Source organism: Erpetoichthys calabaricus, chromosome 13 (assembly GCF_900747795.2).
Source record: "Erpetoichthys calabaricus chromosome 13, fErpCal1.3, whole genome shotgun sequence".
Taxonomy (NCBI): Eukaryota; Metazoa; Chordata; class Cladistia; order Polypteriformes; family Polypteridae; genus Erpetoichthys; species Erpetoichthys calabaricus.
In genome coordinates this window covers 145,009,439-145,032,824 of record NC_041406.2, presented here as the reverse complement: position 1 = coordinate 145,032,824, position 23,386 = coordinate 145,009,439, and the positions used below count along the sequence as shown (strand labels likewise).

At 44.2% G+C, this 23,386-nt stretch overlaps 1 protein-coding gene across 1 annotated transcript in view; it reads left to right on the top strand.

Annotated features, from left to right (window-relative positions):
• The first annotated feature begins 2,741 nt into the window (after positions 1-2,741).
• Positions 2,742-23,386, top strand: part of LOC114641880 (fibrocystin-L-like) — a 78,044-nt gene continuing 57,399 nt past the window's right edge. The window contains exons 1-8 of the mRNA XM_051935589.1: positions 2,742-3,035; positions 5,461-5,540; positions 7,852-7,981; positions 14,845-14,974; positions 16,647-16,888; positions 18,033-18,169; positions 19,043-20,075; positions 21,484-21,669. Of these exons, the coding sequence (XP_051791549.1) occupies positions 2,903-3,035; positions 5,461-5,540; positions 7,852-7,981; positions 14,845-14,974; positions 16,647-16,888; positions 18,033-18,169; positions 19,043-20,075; positions 21,484-21,669 (2,071 nt within the window). The 5' untranslated portion in view covers positions 2,742-2,902. The remainder of the gene's footprint in view (positions 3,036-5,460; positions 5,541-7,851; positions 7,982-14,844; positions 14,975-16,646; positions 16,889-18,032; positions 18,170-19,042; positions 20,076-21,483; positions 21,670-23,386) is intronic.

Here is a 23,386-nt window from a genome sequence, read left to right as displayed (position 1 = left end):
GCTCAATGAGCGCTTTCAGCTCTCTGGCAGATCGCGGGTGGGGTTTCTGCATGGTTTCTGTCCAATGCGTCAGTAAGGGTGCAGTTAAAATCCCCACCTAAAAACACACATTCATCCGGGTCACACTCTGCTAAAGTACTCTCAAGACATTTAAAAAATCGCACTCTTTCACTGCCAATTGTTGGAGCATAAACGTTAATAAAAACCAACCGGCTGTTGTCCACTTCAACCTTTACTTTAAGCAGCAGCCGCCCTTTTATCACTTCGTAGGCAGACACCGATGCCGGACACATTTGTTTAGATATACCAATGGCAACACCAGCGCTACGTGTAGACCCGTGACTAAAAACACATCTCCTCCCAGCATTTCTGCCACTCAATTCCAAGAGCATTTTCGCTGTGCGTCTCCTGCAGGTAAGCCACTGTCAGATGCTTCCCTCTCAGGAAGTCGCACACTTTCGCTATCTTGAGAGGGCTCTTACAACCGGCAACATTAAGACTTCCCAATTTTAAAATCGTACATTGGTAAAATAAATAATGGAACCAAAACAAATGTTATAAAACCGATTAAGTAATATAAAAAATGTTGATTCTTTAGCCATTATTAACAAGTTGTTAAATTAGCAGAGGTACGTAATTTTCTTAAAATACTTCTAAGCCTCCACCCCTCCTTGGTCTGAAAAAACCTCAGTGCCCGATCTTTGCTTCATTAACCGTTTAACGGAGGAAATAAATAATTTAACATCTGGAAAAAAGTTCTGTACATCCACTCTTTTCCCTTTTGTTTCAATCAGAAAGGCTCTATTTCTGTAGAATCCTTATCCTTCTGTGGTGTCCTGACTACTTTCTGACACAACAGAGGAATCAGTTAAATAACCGTCCTCCCCACAATCTGAAACCGAGGACGCTTCCGTGTCAACCGCAGCTGCAGTCTCCTCAAAGCTTCTTTCTTTTAGAAGCAACTTGCTCATCTGCCCCACAGTGTCTTTTAACAGCCTTTGGTGTTTTGAAAGTACTGTCGGAGCCGACACACTCCATGTCCATATCGCCCCATATGCTTGTGACCACCGATTCTGTAGCAGAGTCCGATACCTCCAAGACACCCGACTCATTAGCAGCGTTTCCAGACTCTAATACAGGGGTGTCCTGATTTCCATTATCCTCATTTAATTTGGGATCAGCATTAAGCGAACGCTGATCAATTGGACCAACGCTGTCTGATCGCTAGCAGCGTCTTCATTCTGAACAACAGCGATCCCGCCGCTACTTTCTGCCGCGTTATTAACTGCAGACGCCTTCTCTGCCGAATCTGTCTCATCCCCATGGCGGTCGGGGTTCTCATCTATGGTCAGTTGTTTGCCTGATTTTGCAGCTTTAACAACATCTTTGCAATCTCTTGCTACATGACCAGCTTTGCCACATTTAAAGCATTTCATCGGTTCCGAGGTGACAAAGATAACGTATTCGTAACCGTCCACTCGGAACCTCAACGCTACGTTTAACTCATCCGCTGTATTTTTTAAAATCATTAAAACTTGCCTCCGAAAAGACATCACATGCTTCAACTGGGGTGCTTTACATCCTAAAGGTATATACGTTTAATCTGTGAGATTAACTGTCCATAGCGAGATAGCTCTCTTTCAAGGGGTCTCGTTAGTAGATAAGGAGGTACATTAGATAGGGTAATCTTTTTTGCCGAAGTTGTAGAGGCATTATGGGAGTTAAAGTGTCTTTTATAACGACTCCATTTCTCTACCAGTCTAGGACAAAATCCGTTGTAGCAACAAACACAACCACCGCACTGCTCATTTCTTGAGGCTGAACGAACATTGTCACAGGCCTATTACATTCCCTACAGCTAATACACAGTCTTCTAGAGAACAGGTCGCTTCTGGCATTAGCTTTACTCCATGTTGTCCGGGTGAGTTTTCGAAATCACCGTTCCGAAAACGGACCCCTCATGAGGAGGCCATTCTTGGCCTTCCTCAGAATAACCCACTCCAACCAAGAAGATAGACAGGTCAGAGACAGAGATAACAATTAAGAACGAAAAAAATAGGCAGGAAAAAAAAACAGTAAAATCACAAGACCTTCAAACACTCCCGCTCTCACTCTCACTTTCGCACAGAGCTGTCCCGCCCACTCGCACCACTCTCACCTCGCGCGAGAGAAAGAAAGAAAGGAAAGAAAGAAGAGAAAGGAAAGAAAGAAAGAAAGAAAAAAGAAAGAAAAAAGAAAGAATTCTTTTCCAGCCACAGTTTTCATATTTGCCAGAGTAGCCCAAGCGCACTCGGTGTTTCTGACAGCCAGTAATGGTTCTGCCTCCGCCCAAATTTACAGTAGGCACTGACTCAGTCTGGAAGTCAGTTTCGTCTCTGGCATCTACCAAAATTCAGAGTCATCAGAAAGAAGAGAAAGAAAGAATGAGAAGAAAGGAAAGAAAGAAAGAAAGAGAAGAAAGAAAGAAAGAAAGAAAGAAAGAAAGAAAGAAAGAAAGAAAGAAAGAAAGGAAAGAAAGAAAATTAATTCTAACTGTGCCGTATTTTGGAATAAAATGAGCTGTTTAAAGGTATTTCATGAGTATAAAATGTTAATTTGAACTGGGACGGACTGCTGTGGTATAACTGTGTCTGGGATTTTTGCCTCATTGGTGCCCCCAGAAGGCCACACATTCCTTTAGTTTTGGTCAATATAGAATCTGAGGTGTGTGTGTGGAGGAGAAAACCCTCCCACAGAGGGAGATAGTGGCCCAGGTGCCTGCCCCTGTGAAACAGCAGAATGGCCAGGTGGTGCCATTCTGTGAGTGTATTCTGTTTTTTTGAATGATATTACCTTCAATAGAAAGCCTGTAAACATCGATCCTCTGGCTCTCTGCAGGACAACGCTGATTTCTTTTACTTTGATGTCTGGTCCCTCTCCATACACATGGGGTGGAGAATCCCCACCGGACGATGGATCTTTTGTTGTCATTACACCAGGGCAGACCATCTTACTGGACACCAGCACAGCCGTCCTAAAAATGCTTCTCATTCAAGGTAAGCATTCGCATACAGGAGTAAGAACGGGCACCGCATCCTCTCTACCATCTCCTGTAGGACAAGGGCATGGCATTAGAATGCCTCAATAGTAAATAGGAATCATGCAACATAAGTGGCAATGCCAGTGTGAGAAGATCAGCATGCCATTTGAGTGCAGGAGCATCCAGGAAGGCCAAAGAGCAGGAGTGCCCCTTATGAAGTAACCTGGAGTAAAGTATACAACGTTGACGCTAGTCAGTAGAGTCCAAGAAATACTGCAGCACCTGGGATTGCCTGACTGACTGCTAAAACCAGTGGGACATAACATGACTTATAGGTGGGAGGGGGATGTCAAACTTGCTGATTTCAGCTGCTGAACTTGTTGCCAAAGATCATCAGGTTATACTACTAGAAATTGGACAACATGACAAATTACACGCCTTCATGATGACTTTCCAGCACAGTTTCATATTTCCAGAGTAGCCCAAGCGCACTTGTGTTTCTGACAGCCAGTAATGTTCTGCTCTGCTAAACTTTACAGTAGGCACTATGCAGTCTGGAAGGCAGTGTTCTCCTGGCATCTACCAAAATCAGAGGTCCATCAGACTGCCAGATAGTGAAATGTGATTCAACACTCCAGAGAACATGTGTCCACTGCTCCAGAGTTCAATGGCCACCCCAGCCGATGCTTGGCATTGTGTATCATGATCTTAAGCTCAGCCATGGAAACCCACTTCATGAAGCTCCAGAAGTTCAGTTCTGTTCTTGTGCTGATGTTGCTTCCTGAGACAGTGAGTGACACACCAGAAGATAGGTCATTTTTAGCACTCGCCAGCCCCACTCTCCTTGATATGCCGGCTCCACCACTTTGTGTCTGAGCTGTTGTTCCACCTCATAATAATAGAACGTTGAGTGGGGAAGATCAATCAGAGCAGACCTGTTGGCAAAGGTGGCATCCTATGACAGTGCCAGGTTTAAATTCCCTGTTTGTCAATGGCATGGCTCTGTGTTTGATTTGGTGTACCTGTTAACAATACTTTTGGACATGTAGGGCACCATGGGAGTTTCAGACTGTTGTGCAAGCTAAAAGCTCCTGCCTGCCCATTTTTTAACAACCACACATGGTGCAGACTTAAGAGATATTGTTACATGTGGCTGACATATGATGAACATTCTAGAAATTAACAACATTTTAGAAATGACATAATCAGTACATACTGACTACGATACAATATCTGAAAAATCCGGTGTGGTGAACAAGTGAAATTACAGAGTCCCAAAAATAGTTGGAATGCCACTCTATTTAATATCTTTCTCCCAACAAAAAAATGTTGCAGTTAAATAAACAGGCACATGGGGTGGGGTGGGACACAAAATATCCCTTTGTGCTTGTCGAACTGGGTGCGCCATCCTACTGCGAGTCCGGGCCTAAGTATGACGCCACCTTCCAGGGACGGACTCTTTTTATTTGTTTCTGAGTGGAAGGGGCGGGAGTTGAGGAAATGAGAGGGGCGTGGTCAGGTGGCTTCCTGGGAGTCATTCTCTGTGCTGCAGAGGGAGGAGTCAAGACAGTTAGCAACCGCGCCCCCCCCCCCCTCACCCAGGGGTCTTACTGCATACCTGATCAAGGCCAGCAAGCTGATCCTCAGACGCGCACGCGTGACCAGGAAACTGAAGGTCAACATCGTGCACTGATATTAGGAAGCTCTGAAATGCAAATGTGCCATTTTGATTCTTGAAAGCTTGCAGTGCAGCGAGGTTGTGCAAATTGCGTGAAATTAATTAAATTAAGTGAAAAATGGAACTTGTAATGAAAACATTTTTCATATTTTTTTAATGTATAAATAAGGAACTGAATATATTTGTAGTTCTCATGGTTCTTCTTTAACTTTGTTTTTTGTATTTTTATTTCACAATGTCGACATTTTTTCCTGGTTATGAGTTTAGTCAGATGTTAAGTTTCAACTCACAACCTCACGTCTCCAAGCCAACAACGAAACAGCAGCGTCGGCCATTAATCTGACTTCAAATTACTGCTTTGGACCAATACGTCCACTTTTACAATATCTTTATGTTATGAATTAGGCATAAGTTACTGTAGTAATTGAATTAGCTTGACTTGTTATCGTTTGCAAAGTGCAGGTTTATATGCCCCGAGGAAGCCATAAGAAATGGTCACTTGTCATCTGTAACCTCAGAAGAGAATGTTTTAAAAACTTGTGTGTGTTTTTCATAATAAAACCTCAGGGGTTAAACAGCCATCTTAGCGTGTGTTACATGAATAATAATTTCATAAGTAGCCTCACAGCCTTCAGAATGAAACCTCAGAGGCTTGTCAACTGTGTAATTCAAAGCCTAACTATTGAAGAATACTCATCAAACTGAATATTCAGATGTGCATCAAATCCTGTTAAACGAAAATGGTTTTGCTTTTATGTTTGAGGTGGAACCCTGGTGTTTGATGAGGTAGACCTTGAGCTGAATGCTGAAAATATCCTAATTGTGGATGGAGGCACACTGCAGGTATGTAACACCTGTGTAACAAAACTGTGGGCCTGGGGACCTCATCAGGGGAGTCTCAGAATTAGTTGTTTTTATTGGAGATTTCTAGGAGCTGAAGGGGAAAGTCTTGAGAGATATGAGGACCTCAGGTTCCTAGAAGGTTAGAATAAGGTCTTCTTTAATTTCTTTTCCAGTAGTGACCCCCGCCTCTCTTTTCCTCCCTGTGGGCCCCCTCACTTTTTTAATAGAGGAAAGTGCTCTTTAGTTCTTCAGTTCGCTAAAAGCAAGCTTAGTCTCATTACAAAGTGAATCGCCCTATGTAGATGGGATTAGTTTTACACTGGGAGGTACCCAAAGCCGAGTGGCACTCAGAAAGAATTTTTATTATATTGTTGTGTTCCTCCAAGTTTAATATATTGGGGGGGGGGGGGGGGGGGGGGGTGGGGTGTCATGAAGATCTTTGTTTTGACATGAGGAGCCTTGAGAGAAGATCGTTTAAGATGTTGGCACTACATGGTTGCATACAACTGGTGTTGAATAAATGAATAAGCAAAGCAGTGTGTGTGTGAGGACCTAGACGGCCATCCAGTCACTTCAGCAAGCCTTCACTCAAGAAGGCCTGGAGTTTATGGAGTCTCAGTAAACAGACTCTTTTGGGTAATGGTGATGCACCTTATCGAAGAAAGAGCAACTGGTCCCACAAAATGGTGGTCAGTTTCAGATGAACGGTGAACTGAAATTTGTGAAATGCCCCAAAGGAGAGAAGCACAACAGCATAGCGGTGTTTTCTGGTGCTTTCCCCGTTCCAATGTATCCGTCCAGTCATGCAAAAAAGAAAGAGATACAGTATGTGGACATATCAAGAGTTGGGGTCTGGGAGCACGCACTGATATCACATCGCCGCACCGACCACATGACAAACCACCTGGATTGGGATCCAAATGCAGCAGGTGACACCTCAGTACCATACTGGAGGTTGTTTATGATGGCTGGAGTGCCAATCCTGCCACCAATCCCTAAGTTTTCCCTGCAAACTGGGGAACTTGCTTGCAGGGCTGAATGCAGATTAACGTCTTACACAGGATGGAGCAACTGCAAGTTAAGGGCCTCGCTCAAGAGCCCAATGGAGTAGAGTCTCTTCTGACGCTTAAGGGGCACAGCTCTCTAGCCTCTGAGCCACCACTCCGCTATGTATCAAGTGTGGAGACTGGCTTGGATACAGACAGGCAGACACACTCATGTCACCCAACACACGTTTATTTACAATACCGATTTACAATTACTGTGGCCACAAACCCCAATCTTCCCCAAAGTCCAGGCCAACCACTCTGCCTCATCGGACTGCCCTCCTTCTCTCTTCTCTCAGACCTTGTCCTCTTCCACTCGACTCCAGCCTCGAATGAAGGGAGGCGGCCCCTTTTATCCATACCCGGATATGTTCCAGGTGTGCACTGGCAATCCCGCAGACACGCCCCAGTGTGGCGGAAATGACGGTTGTCCTCCCGGAAGCACTTCGGGTGTTCCCTCTCTTCTTCCCCCCAGCACTTCCTGGTGTGGCGGAAGTACTGGGGTCCAGGGTCCTTCAGGCAGGGGGACGCCCCCTGGCGGTGACCACGGGCCCCTACAGGGTACTGTGTACCCGTGGCCCCCAATACAACCAGGACGGACGCCCCCTCGCGGTCTGGAGGAGGAATGAGCCCTCCTCCTGTCTTCCTGGGCATCCCGGCTGGGCATGAGCCCCGTCCGGGTGCCACACAAGATTTGATCTTAATTTAAATAGCATCTATAGATAAAATTGGACTAATTGGGGAAAAAATAATGGAACATTTCTCGTGGTAATGATCTACTCACTGGCTAACAGCTGGTATTCTCCTCTCTAATTGGTGTTTGCCAAAAGGAGATTCACACGCCAAAGTCCAAAATTCAGATCTATGAGTTGTGTAAGTGGGGAAAGCACTAACAAAAGATTTTCCTTTTAGTTATCTTTGTGAATATCCACAAATTAGGACAAAGAAGGAATGCATACAGTACATCTGAATTGAATACCATTGTACACATTACAACATTCATGAATGTAATGGCGAGTCACATCAGCACAACCAGTATTGAAAGTTTTAAACACATTGTAAGCCAAGATGGCATTGCAGGATTTTCAAAACTTAACGATAATCAAAATAATAAACCTTGAACACAACTTCACTGTATATTTAGAAAATGAAAGTAAATTTGAATTCTCTACAAGTCCACAAGACCAGTTGGAAAATAATGTACAAAATTAAAAAAAATGAATAAGCGTAAATTATCCTGACACGTTTTGTATTTGTTGACGCAGGTTGGAACTGAACAAGCGCCGTTTCAGCACAAGGCGATCATCACCCTGCATGGCCACCTCCGCTCTCCCGAACTCCCGCTCTATGGGGCCAAGACGCTGGCCGTCAGAGAAGGGACGCTGGACCTCCACGGTAAATCACTTCAACATTAAATGTTGCCTTATGTTAGAACATGTGTTTCAATTATAATTGGATCAGTTTGTTTATGCTGATTTTGATATCGTATTCATTTTAATGTCTGTTTTTTATTATTTTTATCATTATCATAGTTAAATTACTGTGTTGTCATTTTCGTCTGTATTTGGTTTTTATGGGCATCTCCATTTTAAAGCTAATGGTTCTCATTGGGGCTCTGCATGACTGTCTGGACACCATTGTCTTATGAATACCAATCCACAATTTGAGACATCCGGCGCCGCCGAGAGTGGCAGCCTTTTCAGCAGCTCCGTGTATGACTGTATGTGTATGTGTATTTTTCTACTTTTATTTTTCTATTTTTATTTATTGATCACTCCTACCACTTTATTTTATGTGGATTCGTTCCCTGGACACACTTACTTTTACAACGTGGGCATGGATTTTTACACGCCGAGACTCGCCTATTCAAGTACTCAACTTCGAGCGCTGAGAACAAATGCCAGTGCCGGTGTGGTTCCATATTTACCTGATGAGGTAAGAAGGCGGTATCGTGGCAGCAGAGCCGGCACTAAGCTAAAAATGAAGCGGCTTGCGAGAAAGTGGTGTTTTAAGCCTTCGGTGCCTTCTGTGATTCTGGGGAATGTAAACTCAATCTCAAATAAGATCGACGAACTGGCTGCGCTGGTGAAAAATGTCAGAACCTACAGAGAATGCAGTTTGTTGTGTTTCTGCGAAACGTGGCTAACTAACACCATCCCAGATGCTAGTGTGGAGCTACCCGGGTTTAGCACAGTTAGAGCGGACAGAGATGCAAGTACCTGTGGGAAGCACAAAGGAGGAGGACTCGCTCTCTATGTTAATACACGGTGGTGTAACTCTGGACATGTTAAAGTCAAAATCTCCACTTGCTGCAGGGACATCGAACTGTTGGCCATAAGTTTACGTCCCTACTACTTGCCCAGAGAGTTTGGACACGTCATTGTTGTCATCGTGTAGATAGCGAGTGACATCATCCATTCTGCTGTTGCTAAGTTACAAACGCAGCACCCCGAGGCACTTGTGCTAATCGCTGGAGACTTTAACCATGTGACGCTGGACAAAACATTACCTGCATTCTCCCAGTATGTGGACTGCAACACCCGGGGAAATAAGACTATTGATTTACTGTATGCAAACGTTAAAGACGCATACAGTGCCACCCCGCTGCCTGCGCTTGGGAAAGGAGATCATAACCTGGTTCTGCTTCAGCCTCACTACAAACCAAAAGTGAGAGTCCTACCTACAACCACACGATCATTCAGGAAGTGGACCCCGGAGGCTGAGAATGCTCTGAGAGAATGTTTTGGAACTACAGACTGGGATATCCTGCAGGGATCACATAGTGAGAACATTGAGGAGGTTGTTGACTGCACTACTGACTACATCAACTTCTGTATGGACACTTTAGTTCCAGTAAGAACAGTACGCTGCTATGCTAACAACAAGCCATGGATTACAAGTGACATCAAGGGCCTTTTGAACCAGAAGAAAAGAGCCTTTAAAGACAGTGATCAGCATGAGCTCAAGCGCGTGCAGAAGGAACTCCGAGTCCAGCTCAGGGCGGCGAAGGAGCAGTACAGGAGAAAGCTGGAGCAGAAGTTGCAGAACAACAGCATGAAGGAAGTGTGGGATGGGATGAAGATCATCACTGGCTGCAGCTCGAAGCGGGATGCCACCATCGAGAGAGACGTGAAGAGAGCAAACCAAATGAACATCTTCTTTAACAGGTTTGACCACCCTAACCCACTCTCACCTCGGAGTACTGCACTCTCTACACATCCTTCTGCTGATACCAACATAGAAGAGACATCCCCACCCACAATTACAGCAGCGCAAGTGAGCAGAGAGCTGAGGAAACTTCGTGCCAGCAAAGCAGCGGGTCCAGATGGAGTATCGCCACGACTGCTGAAGGTCTGTGCATCAGAGCTGGGGGGTCCTCTACAGCGCATCTTCAACCTGAGCCTGAAACAGGGGAAAGTCCCGAGGCTTTGGAAAACATCTTGCATCACCCCAGTCCCAAAGGTATCACGTCCTGGTGAGCTGAATGACTTCCGGCCTGTCGCTCTAACATCACATGTGATGAAGACCATGGAGAGGCTGCTGCTTCACCACCTGAGGCCACAGGTCCAACACGCCCTCGACCCTCTGCAGTTCTCATACCAGGAGAAGGTGGGAGCGGAAGATGCCATCATCTATATGCTACACCGATCCCTCTCCCACTTGGACAGAGGCAGTGGCGCTGTAAGAATTATGTTTCTAGACTTCTCTAGCGCCTTCAACACAATCCAATCTCTGCTCCTTAGGGACAAGCTGACAGAGATGGGAGTAGATTCATACCTGGTGGCATGGATCGTGGACTATCTTACAAACAGACCTCAGTATGTGCGTCTCGGGAATTGCAGATCTGACATTGTGGTCAGCAACACAGGAGCGCCACAGGGGACTGTACTTTCTCCGGTCCTATTCAGCCTATATACATCGGACTTCCAATATAACTCGGAGTCCTGCCACGTGCAAAAGTTTGCTGATGACACTGCTATCGTGGGCTGCATCAGGAGTGGGCAGGAGGAGGAGTATAGGGACCTAACCAAGGACTTTGTTAAATGGTGCGACTCAAACCACTTACACCTGAACACCAGCAAAACCAAGGAACTGGTGGTGGATTTTAGGAGACCCAGGCCCCTCATGGACCCCGTGATCATCAGAGGTGACTGTGTGCAGAGGGTGCAGACCTATAAATACCTGGGAGTGCAGCTGGACGATAAATTAGACTGGACTGCCAATACTGATGCTCTGTGTAAGAAAGGACAGAGCCGCCTGTACTTCCTTAGAAGACTGGCATCCTTCAACATCTGCAGTAAGATACTGCAGATGTTCTATCAGATGGTTGTGGCGAGTGCCCTCTTCTACGCAGTGGTGTGCTGGGGACGCAGCATTAAGAAGAAGGATGCCTCACGCCTGGACAAACTGGTGAGGAAGGCAGGCTCTATTGTTGGCATAGAGCTGGACAGTTTAACATCTGTGGCAGAGCGAAGGGCGCTCAGCAGGCTCCTATCAATTATGGAGAATCCACTACATCCATTAAACAGTGTCATCTCCAGACAGAGGAGCAGTTTCAGCGACAGACTGCTGTCACTGTCCTGCTCCACTGACAGACTGAGAAGATCATTCCTCCCCCAAACTATGCGACTCTTCAATTCCACCAGAGGGGGTAAACGTTGAACATTATTCAAGTTATTGTCTGTTTTTTACCTGCACTTTTTATTACTCTTTAATTTAATATTTTTTGCTGCTGGAGTATGTGAATTTCCCCCTGGGATTAATAAAGTATCTATCTATCTATCTATCTATCTATCTATCTATCTATCTATCTATCTATCTATCTATCTATCTATCTATCTATCTATCTATCTATCTATCTATCTATCTATCTATCTATCTATCTATCTATCTATCTATCTATCTATTCTCAGAAGAGGATTCAACCCAAAATGTAGGGCTTGCCCCAAAACTGAAATTTAGGCTTGCGGCCTTCGCCCGCAAAAAGCCCTGAAGCCTTAAAAGATGAGTGGAACTGTGAAACTCCTGGCCATAAAGAAGTCAAAATAATGTCCTTTATTTGTTTATTTTATTACCACGCTTACATTAACTTCACCTGTTTGTTGTCTGGTACAAATCTTGTAATCGATATTTAACCACTTCCTATTGTCCAGATGACTTGACATTTTGCACACTTTCTCACTTCCGGTGACAATACATGAATCAATAATCAGTTTCACTAATTGATCAATTAATCCTTGTTAATTAAGAAATGAAATTTTCATATGAAGAATAGTTTAAGATTTCACCAATAGATGGCGCTTTGGCATCTTGTATGAAGATGTGTGCATATACTGTAAACGTCAAAGGAAGTGTTAAAATATTGATTACAAAATCATACTAAAAAAACAAACCCAAGACTAAAAAGTTGAAAATATTATATATATATATATATAAAAAACACTTTTTAAAAACAATGCTTATATTAAGTTAAAAAGTGTAGTAAAAAGTAAAAAATAAGTCTCTCATACATCACTCGTAAAATACAAGTGTGGGTGCTTTTCATCATAAAATCTTAGCAAAAGTGCCCACCTTTTATTTTACAAGTAATGTATGAGAGAGTTATTTTTTACTTTTTAGTACACTTTTTAACTTAATATAGGCGTGGTTTTTAAAAAGTATTTTTTATACATATATATTTTTAGTATTGTTAATATTAGGTACAAGTATACCCAGTAATAAATATCCTCCATGCCATCCTCTCTGACCTTGGCATCATTGGGACTGCTCGTCCTACCTCTTGGACAGAGGACAAGTGTCAAGGGTGCACCCAGCAAGCATGGGGCTGTGCCAAGGGTCAGTGCTGGGCTCTCCCCTCTTTTCTGGGTACACCTCCTCACTAGGCACTATCCTAGTGTCCGTCCCAAGATTTTTCATATTAGTGCTATGCTGATGACACACAGCCGAACCTCTCATTCCCTCCAGATGGACCACATAGTCTCCACTAGAGTCTCTGCATGTAATATTTCAACCTTGGTCAAGAAGCTCCATCTGCAGATCAACCTGGCAGAGAGGGACCTCCTTGTTATCACAACTCATCTGTCTGTTCAACGCACCATTTCTGTTCAGTTTGGCTCATCATTGCTTACGCCAGCTAACTCAGCATACAACCTTGTGATCTATGACCAGAAGTCCTTCAAGCCCATGATACAATTGTCTCTTGGTGTTGCAAATTCACTCTGTGCAACATCTGCAAAATCAGAGCATATCTGAAAGTGTATACAGGACAACTCCTGGTTCAGCTTTTGGTCTTGTCACGTTTAAACGACTGCAACTCTCTGCCAGCAGGAGTACCAGCACGTGCTACCAAGAACACCAGCACTACACTGGCTCCCTGTAGCAGCACAAATTAAGTTCAAATCCTTCATACTTACCTACAGAGACACTTGTTAGGTCCAATCCTCTGTGGTCGTCCGAGGGAATAACAAGTTCAACCAAAAATGCATTTTTGGGGCACCAACCATTTACTTTGTAACAGAGGCGCTGTATAGATGCCTGACCCGACACAGATGGACACAGAGGCACGTATAAAATAAACACAGGTTTTATTTTTCTTCACCCATGGGCGCAAGTCTTCCCCGTGTCCCACAGGCACTTAACAAACACACCAACAATCCTTTCTCCTTTACCACCACTCCTCCTCAGGCTTAGTCCTCCTCCTCCCAACTCTGGCTCTCGAGTGGTGGTGGCTGGCCCCTTTTATAGCCCACCCGGAAGTGTTCCAGGTGTTTGACCACCTGGTCCCAATTGCACCTCCGGGTGGGACTGAAGACTCGTCCAAGCCCAGCTGTTGAATCCAGACAGCCCCCTCCCTAGCGGCCACCTCTGGCCCCAACCAGGCTGTGGAAGACTCCATCTCCCATGGAGCCCTGAGGGAGGTTGGGGAGTCACCGTCGGCCAGGGAGGCTGCCACCAAGCATCCCGGGGGAGGTATTGAGCTGCCCATGGTTGCTCCCCTGGAATATAAGTAGCCGGGGCGTCCTGGCCGGGCATGGGACCTGGCCGTCCGTCACAACTTATAAGGCCAAACAAAAACAACTCTTGATGGTGTTAAAAGGAAACAAAACCTATTGCCATGAGAAAAAAGTGGCTGGTATCATTTACGCTTTCTTGTCTGCCATCTGAAAGTCATGGAGCTCCTTAACTCTCGTTGCTCTGAATAGAAGTGACACCTCATTCCGGGCAGTCGTGTTCTCATAGCCAAAGAACCAGAAGGATTGGATTCAGTAGCCCTCACTGTGCGGTTTCTCTGAACAGTGGAGGAAGAGAAGAACAAGACAGTTAGCAGCAGCGCCCCCTCTTGGTCTGGGGTGGAACCACATACCTTGGAGGAACTCACAGGGTGATCCTCTGATGCACATCCATGACACCTCCTTCTCTCCTGCTCAGGTCTGCTGCTAAATGGCTTCCGGAGATGCCATCTCTATGTTGCATTAAATCGTAACCCAGACTCTTTTCATGTGTAGCTCCTGGCAGGTGGAATGAGCTGCCCACCTCCATCTGAACGGCTGACTTCCTCAATGCGTTTTGGAAGCACTGGGTGACTCTCTTGGCATGTCAATTTGTAAGTGATAATGGGGTTTATTAGGTTTGTGCAACCAAATCAGACTTAATTTCTTATACTTTATTCCGAGCTCTTCACTTGTGATGAGCAATTTTGTCATCTTGCCCTGTCACACTTGTTCCCAAACTGTCCCCCGACTGTTGTCTACTCAATTATGTTAACTTATGTTGCAAGTCACCTTGGGAAAAAAGAGTGTCTCCAAAGCAAATAAATGTAAAGATAACATTTCTTTTGGAAAATTCTTCTCTTATGGCCTGTCCAATGATTTTTGACCTTCCCTTACTGGGAATTTCACAACACAAGGGGCTGTGAGAATCTGGAACCGTAAGCACTTGTATTAAAAGGATCTGGATGAGATAACACAGCTCTTAGTTATCCAAAGGCAGGGAATGGCCTCCACTTGTTGGTCAGATGTCTTCTTGGCTTGCCTGAAAATGTGAATACATCTTCCCATAAAACTCCCTGCGGTTTACGATGAGGTTTTTTCTTTCATATATTTTCTTTGAGAAGATTAGACTGTATAACCTGATGCAGCGAGTGCACTGATGTTAATGTCGATACTTCAAATTGAGAGAAAAAAGTCTGGTATGTTTTTCACTGTACCTTGATAGAAAGAAGCCACAGAGTTTGATCAAAGATGTCTTCCTCTTTTCAGGTACACCCGTTCCATTCAGTTGGACCCGACTGGCTAAAACCGCAGAGGCCGGCTCAACCATCGTGCATCTCCAGAATCCCGTAACATGGAAAGCTGGAGATGAAATTGTCATTGCATCCACCGGAGACAGGTAAACAGCAATTCTAGATACCTTCAACTCAAAGTACGAGGTGTGGTGGACGGCTGGGGCCCATGCCCGGCTGGGACGCTCCTTCGACACTTGGTCCGGGGGAGCAGCCATGGGCTGCACACTACTTCCCCTGGAACTCTTGGTGGCAGCCCCCCTGGGTTGCATTGGGGCGGCAGGCGATCAGCCATTTTGGGCTCTGTGGCCACCACCTGGAGGAACTGCATGGCTTCACGAGCCCGTCTGGGTGGTAGTGCAGCCACACCCAGAAGTGCAGCCTGATGTAGGACATCAAACACTTGCAGCAGTTCCGGGTGGGCTATAAAAATAGCCGACACCCACCACTCCGGGAGCCAGAGTCGGGAGGAGGGGAGACAAAGCTAATGGGAGGAGTGGAGGAAAGGAGGAGAGGAATTGGTGTTTTGGGACTGCGTAGTATCTGTGGTACACAGGGAAGACATGCCCCACGGGTGAAGAAAAATAAATCTTTGTTTATTTTTCACACACCTCCGGTGTCAGTCTGTGTCGGGTCAACGATGATATAGCGCCTTATTCCACAAAGGGTAAATCTGACGCAATATAACACATTGCCAGCAGATTATGGGTAGTTTGAACACGCATGGTGCAGAACCCTGCCATTAGTTTAGGTAAAGACAAGGTCAAATGAACATGATACTCCACTGCGGGATTGCGCCATCGTTGAACAACGTGCTGTAGTGAGATTTCTGTGGGCAGAATTAGTGAATCAATAAAAGATGTTGGCTCAGTATGGAAGTGAAAACTGCAGGACTCAACGAAAAGTTTATGAAGGGGCAGAAAGGTTTAAAGAAGGAAGACCAAATGTAATTGATGAAGCTCAATCTGGTAGACCATTAATATCACACACACACAAGCCCGCATCGATATGTCGAATGCGTTCATTAGAAAAGACTGAAAGATTACATTGTCCATCATTTCTATCAGATTTGTCAAAAACAATTTGGAAGAAATTCCAATTGGAAAAGAGAAAGTCAATGACAAAGTAATGGTGCTGGAGACCTTGGCCAATTGGCCACCTACCCACTCCTGGGTTTTCTACAGTGGAGTCTATGCTGACTGTCCAATCAGATGAGAAAATCTTTCCATCCAATGATTCTTAATCTGAAGTGATCTTTCCATATGCAGGAGACCACCTGGCATTAGAGCAGTGGTATCTAGTGCTACATTCAGAACCTGAGAAGTGAAACAGATTAGAGGAGGATTAGTCCAACAGTTCATAAATATTGCATTACTTCTATTTCTGTACATATATTTAATAAAGAGAAATGCCAGTGTGCACAGCTAATCAGCAGCTCTAGGCAGGGTATGCCAGACTAAAGTAGTGAGTCTTCAGCCTGATTTAAAAGCTAAGAATGAAGGGGCTTCTCTTCTAGTAGCAGGCAGATCAGTCCACAGTTTAGGGGCCCTGTAACTAAAAGCTCAACCTCCCACTTTATTTTATTAATCGTTGGAATCATAAGCAGACCGGTATCTTGAGATCTTAATAAGTAATAATAATAATAATAATAACAAGTTAATAAGTAATGATGAGCTCAGATAAGTAAGCAGAGCTTTGTCCATTTAAGGCTTTATAAGTTAAAGGGAGGATTTCTTTTAAATCAGTCCTAAGCTTATAAAAATATGAATTATTTTTCAGGCTGAGCCAGAATCAAAATGAGCTGATGGTAATTGAGTCCATATCCTCAGATGGAACAACGGTGAATCTGACCAACCCCCTCAAGTATACACATTTAGGAGTTTCTGTCAGAACACCAGACGGACAACAATTTGAAGCGAGAGCAGAAGTTGGACTTTTAACTCGTAATGTTGTCATCCGAGGCTCCGAAAACATTGAGTGGAAAGACACCATACCAGCTTGTCCTGAAGGATTTGATCCTGGTATGTATTTTACTGTGTACCGCATATTCTACTATTAAGATTATCAACTATTTTTCTTGGATTTTTAATAGTAACATTGACATTGTAATCCTACATGTTCAGACTGTGACTACTAAAGTTATGGAAAGAGTCTCTGGTCCCTGTAATGTGCTTCTATACCTCAAGCGTCCAGCATTACTCCATACGTTTACTAACCCTGCACTGCCCATCACATCATACAGTAGTGGTAGCAGTTGTCACAGTTATACTACAGTCACATGTACAGACACTGGTAACATCGTTACTTCCATGTTCAACCAAAATACAACACATCACCAGTCAACCACATGGAGCTAAACAAGAATACGACATGTAGAAATTCATTTGTTGCAGGAAGTCAATGACTGTACCCGCACTACTGAGCCATGATTGATGATTACCAGAGAACAGCTTTCACAATTCTGCTTCATTTGATTCTGGAACTAATCATTACCCGAGAATGAGTCAAACAATGCTCATGCACTTGCAATTCTCTAATGTATTGTCTTATTTTAATTTTACATTCTAACTGCATCGTCATGCTTCATAAACAGAAAAATGTCATGAATTATCGGCAGGTTAAATATATCATTTAATATATATAATAATAATATATGCATTATGAAATTAAATATTTGAAATGTGATCAGAGCAGAATGCAGCACTTAACCAGACTTCCCTTATAAGCTCACCTCGAACCCTATTGCTAAGTTAAACAAATCAAATTATTTGAAAGAATCAATTCACTTAAATGAGTAGTTTATAACAATACATTTTATTTATATACCCCCTTTCCCATGCTCAAAAAGAATCAAAGCAGTAAAGTGAATCAAAATGCCCGTCACTAGTACTGGGTGTACTGGGAGGAAGGCAGCAAGTAGCCATGAATGGGAGAGCAGTTTGTCTTTGAGCTCATTAATTGCACAATTCAGCAGCGCCATTTAGCCTGCATTGTATGCCTTTGGTTTGCGGTGGAGAGGTGGTCTACAGAAGAAAATGTGTGTGACGCGGGCAGAACCTGCAGTCCTGAGCAGCAGCACTAACTGCCTCCCTGCCACCACACCGATGTGCTGGCTCAATGTTTAAACCACAATCTCTAACTTGAACCCACCTTTGTACTTCACAGGTGAATTTGCTGTGCAGACCTGTTTTCAGGGAAGATACGGTGACCAAGTTGGCAGCGACCAGTTTGGTGGGTGCATCATGTTCAGCACACCTCAGCCTAATCAGACCTCGGCCATTGGCCGAATTGAATATGTGGAAGTAAGTCAGCTGTTCTGCCACTTTAGGGGTCATTTGCAATGACCCAGTGATAGGCTGCTGGGGGTTTGGTTTCCAGAAGTTGATGATGTCACTCATGGGACCCTCTATAAGTTCCTTCCACTTGCAGTGTGTAGTCTCTAAAAGACTCTCCATGGTTAATGGCTCAGAATTGTAGGATTTTTGAAGGATTTGTTCACCTTGGATCTGTCTAGCGCTTGACTGACTTCCCAGTTTAGACCTTTTGCCAAGGTGTCCTTGGTTATGCTTCTTTTCTTGTCAACTTTTCCAGGTGACTGACTGTTATTCCAGTTTTAGTGGAACATTCAGGAGCAATAAGTGGCTTCTAATTAAGGAATTGGATTGGGAGACCAACCTCAACAGTCACTGTGGCCTTCCAGGGCTGAAGTTGAGGACAGTCAAATTTAAACATTTCTAGACCTTGTAAGGCCCTGAGTTTGTCCAGTAGGAACCCAATAGCCAGCATTTCTACTACAACTACTATTCTAATATTTCATTCTACCTCATCTCTTTTCCTGGTGAGGCTTGTGGTGGCAGCCCAGACCTCTCATTCCTCATTTATAGATTTTTGATCTACCTGGGGGAATCCCAAGGATTAATCCCTTCAGCAAGTCCAGGGTCTATGCGTAATGGGACATGCCAGGATCTTCTCCAAGAGAAGCTACTCGGGGGAATCCTTATAACATACCCAAACCACTTTGGATAATCCACAGGGGCAGCAAAGACATTAATATGACAATGAAAATAATAATAATAATAATAATAAAATGGTCGCTCTAGTAAGGAAATGTGAAGTAGGTGTTCCATTCTAATAATTTCACATCTAAAACAAAATGTTTTTCCCCATCCTTGCAGGTATTTCATGCTGGACAAGCCTACAGACTTGGGCGTTACCCCATAAACTGGCACCTCATGGGAGACCTTAACTTCACCTCTTATGTCAGAGGCTGCAGCATTCACCAGACGTATAACAGAGCAGTCACTATGTACAAGACCTCTAATCTCTTAGTCGAGAGAAACGTCATCTACGACATCATGGGAGGCGCGCTTATCTTTGAAGATGGCAGCGAGACAGGAAATGTCCTTCAGTACAACCTGGCAGTGTTTGTGATGCAGAGTACCAGTCTCTTGAACGACGATATCACACCAGCTGCCTTCTGGATAAGCAATCCCAACAACATAATTCGGCACAACGCAGTAGCTGGAGGAAGTCATATTGGCTTCTGGTATCGACTTCAAGACAGAGTCAGTGGAGAACTGCATGACGCTAACATTTGTGAGAAAAATGAGATACTAGGACAGTTTTATAACAACTCTGTTCACTCTCAAGGCTGGTATGGATTGTGGATTTTTGAACAATATTACCCAATGCAACAAGGGTACTGCTACTGGAATAACCCCCAGCCAGCTGTTTTTGACTCTCTGATGACTTGGAATTGTCTGAAAGGAGCCGAGTGGCTCAACGCCGGAGCACTGCAGTTCAAGAATTTCCTGATGGTGAATAACGAACTTGCTGGAATTGAAATGAAACGAGTTATAAATGGCTATGTTACTGGCTGGGGTGAAGCGGGTGGTGCCATGATCATGAATGCCACTGTGATTGGTCACTTGGATGAACTCGGCCTTCTGCCCGGCAACTGCACTCAGAGGGGAATTGTACTTCCATTAGATGACGGACTGACTGTCGCAGGAATTAAATTTATCAACTTTGACCGCTCAAGCTGTGCTGCCATTGGCATATCAGCGATTGATTCAAGTTGTGGGTACAACAGTTGTGGAGGCTGGAGAGTTAAATTTAGGGGAGTTCAGTATTTTAATGCCACCAACAAGGCCGGCTTCACAAGGGAGCATGAAGCAGCTCTGATTGACACTGACGGGTCTCTTACAGGTAAGCATTTGGAGTGGTGTGTCTTCTTAGAGCCCTCGCCTTTGGGTGCATCTCATTATCTGTGTGGGGATGACAGGGCACACAGAGCATCAAATCAGTGAGAAACATTTCACAGATACGGCAGTGTGTCTGAATTTACAGACGGAGACCCCTAAACATGTGACCCATTAACATGTTTAGTTAAACCCTTAGTGTAGCCCACTCATGGTCACATAAACACTCAACCTTCAAGGTGAGCAGCCTCTCTGACACATTAGAACAACAAAGTAAGTGAAGTCACGGCACTCCAAAGCTAGAACATCTGGATAACAATTGTCTGAAAAGGCTTGGTTGATGAGAGGTGGCTAAGTGGTGGTGGCAGCCATGGATGGCCTCTCACTGGCTTCAATGATCACCCCAACTGTGACTGCAGAATTCAACTGTCCATGATACTGTGCTGCAGTCTCTACAGACATACTGTACTACAGAATTGTAGTTCTGATGTTTCACATTGAAGGCAAGGGTTGTAAATCTGTGAACTGAGATGGCTCATGTTGTGAGTCCACAGCAATGAACAAGTACTGGATGATTGGAGTGTACTGGTGACACTGTGCTGACGTGACCAGGAAGCGTTCTGCTTAAGTGTTCAGATGCGTTATCTGCGTGGACTTGACAAGGAGTTCATCTATTAGCTCACGCTGTAAGGAGACCACTTTTCAGTCAGGCATCATGGGGCTCCGACGGACTCCTGGCAGTTCACAAACTGCAAACTGAGGTGCATCATGGGGCGAGTCCATAGCAATACACCAAAGGGATGAAAAAATAGAGCATTAAGAGTTAAACTGGAGCATCGTCAGGAGACAGACAGGCATTAAAAAGGTCAGCAAGACTGACAAAGTCCCAACGACAAACTGCAACAGGAGTAGGAACAATCATAGGGGGCAAACAAAATGCAAAAGCAGAAGGTCCTAAACAAGAGCAGTCAAATAAGCCAGAAATTAGGTTTGAAAATTGATACTAAAAAATGAATATAAATTCAAACATAGCTAAAAAAGCGAAATGTAGCTGACTAAAAATGGGACGTGTGGGATTCGACTTGAAACCTTGCAGTGCAGGATGCCAGTTTAGAGGAGCAGACAGGGACAGTTGGTCAGGGAATAACAGTCGGGATTGAACTAAACTTCACAGCTGAAGATAAAGTGGGTTTTATGGATTGTTGTCTCATCTTTGGTTGGTTCCTACCAGACCCAGGCTACTAAGGTGGGCTCCAGCTTCCGGGACCCTGCAATTGAATTGACAAATACATGAATTTGCAGCTCTGGTTCAGAGTTTGGTCTCATTTGTGTTAGCTGAAGAGGTGAGGTGGGACACTTTTGAGGACATCTCTACTACTTTATACCAGTAAAGCTTTACTTTATGTCATTTCCAGGACATGCTAACAACACGGTGATACCTTACAGCGCCCTGCTAGACCCTTCTCACTGTCGGCTTCAAGTGCCAGAGTGGAGCGCGGGCTACACTGGCTCAATCTGTGACTCCACCATCTCCTTCCATCGCTTGGCCTTTAGGACATACTGGTATTTGTCAATGCCCGTGCTCCTGTCTGACTCCTTTGGTACGGTAATAATTTTATTATCTCTTTAATGAACAAAGATATGCCACAATATATCTACAATTTGTTTTCTTAAATATGTCTGTATTGCTGGATGTTTTAAATCCATTGGCTCTGAACATCCATACTGATGTTTGAAATGTTTACATCACGGTTAGAATATTACATATTATATCCAAGGTTAAACCAAATATGTCAACAAGGAAAACAACATGAAATACAGAAGTGTGTCATTTTTAAATTCCAAAATGGAGTTCAAAACTGAAATAACCAGACATACAAACTTTAAGAATTCAAACCTTTAAAAAAAACAAAAATCCAAACCTGAATGGTTAAAGACTGCTAAACTTACAACACAGAAAGAAGCACAAAAAGGAGCAGAAGAACACAACAGTTATTTATGAGTGGGAGTTCTAAACGCACTTCCAAAGATGCCCACTAGAGGGGGAAATTCCATCAAAAACCTCAGCTTGGCACATTTTTTTTTTTTGTTCTTTGTTTCCCCTTATACAATTTCTTGTATTAGGAATTTGGTAGTTTTTGCATACCCCTTGGGGTCAGAGCGCAGGGTCAGCCATTGTACAGCGCCCCTGGAGCAATTACAGGTTAAGGGCCTTGCTCAAGGGCCCAGAGGAGTAGGATCTCTTTTGGCAGTGACAGGGATTTGAACCGGCAACCTTTGGGATACCAGCACAGATCCTTAGCCTCAGAGCCACCACTCTGCCCCTAATAAGGGGTCTTATTGAATTTCTATAAAATAAAAGATTTATTCTTCACACGAAAAGCTCTTCACTACTAAAGAAGCTCCATAGAGCACAAAGATACAAAATGGAGCTACTTAAAACAATAAGGTGTAAGCCCCACAGAGCAAACAGGTCGAAAATCCCATAATTTACAATAAGGACAGAAGAATCTCAAAAACTTACCAAAACTCCAAAGTGCATTCAAAATGAACTGTCAGGACGTGCGGATGACCCTCAGGATTTGCAGCACGAACGACAGTTCCTGGCAGGAGGTGTCGCCACATAGGGAACCACCCACAAATTACATGGGACATAACAAAGGAAGCTTATGTATGTTACGGCCAAAGCGGGAAATGGCCAATGTCACTGTAAATTGACCGATCTTTTCCTTGATTTCAGGATTTGGCTGGCCAGTTTGCGAAACGGCATGGGGCGATCGGCCAAAGTCGGAAGAAAAAAGGCATGAGCGGCAATTTGAGCCTTGGCGGCTTTTGTTCAGAAAGCAGACGCCACTTGGTTCTTTCACAATAATTAAGATTAGGTATATAAGTAGGTTTCACATTTCTGTTATCATTTTAGTCCTAAAATAGTGACTTAATATCAGGGACCTATTTTATTGTCCTTAAGGTTAGTGTTTGGGCGAGGGGAAGGCCGTCTCAAGTGGCGTCCGCTTTCTGTACAAAACCCCATGAGCAGTTTCTCATGCAGAATGGAAAACTCACTTCTGAATCTGCATCTGACGTTTTAAGCATCTTCACACCTTGAGCAGACAGTCTTACATCAGCACATCAGATTTTGGCCAGGGAGTTCTCGCCACTTTGCGAAGTGGCCGGCCAAAGTAGCATATACACTGGTCATTTCTAGTCATTCGGAGTTTGGCCACACCTCTCGGCCAAAATGCGAAATGGCCGGCCAATTTGGGAACTGGCCAAACTTTGGGTTTTGGCTGTAACATAAACATTGGCAAAACCAAAACT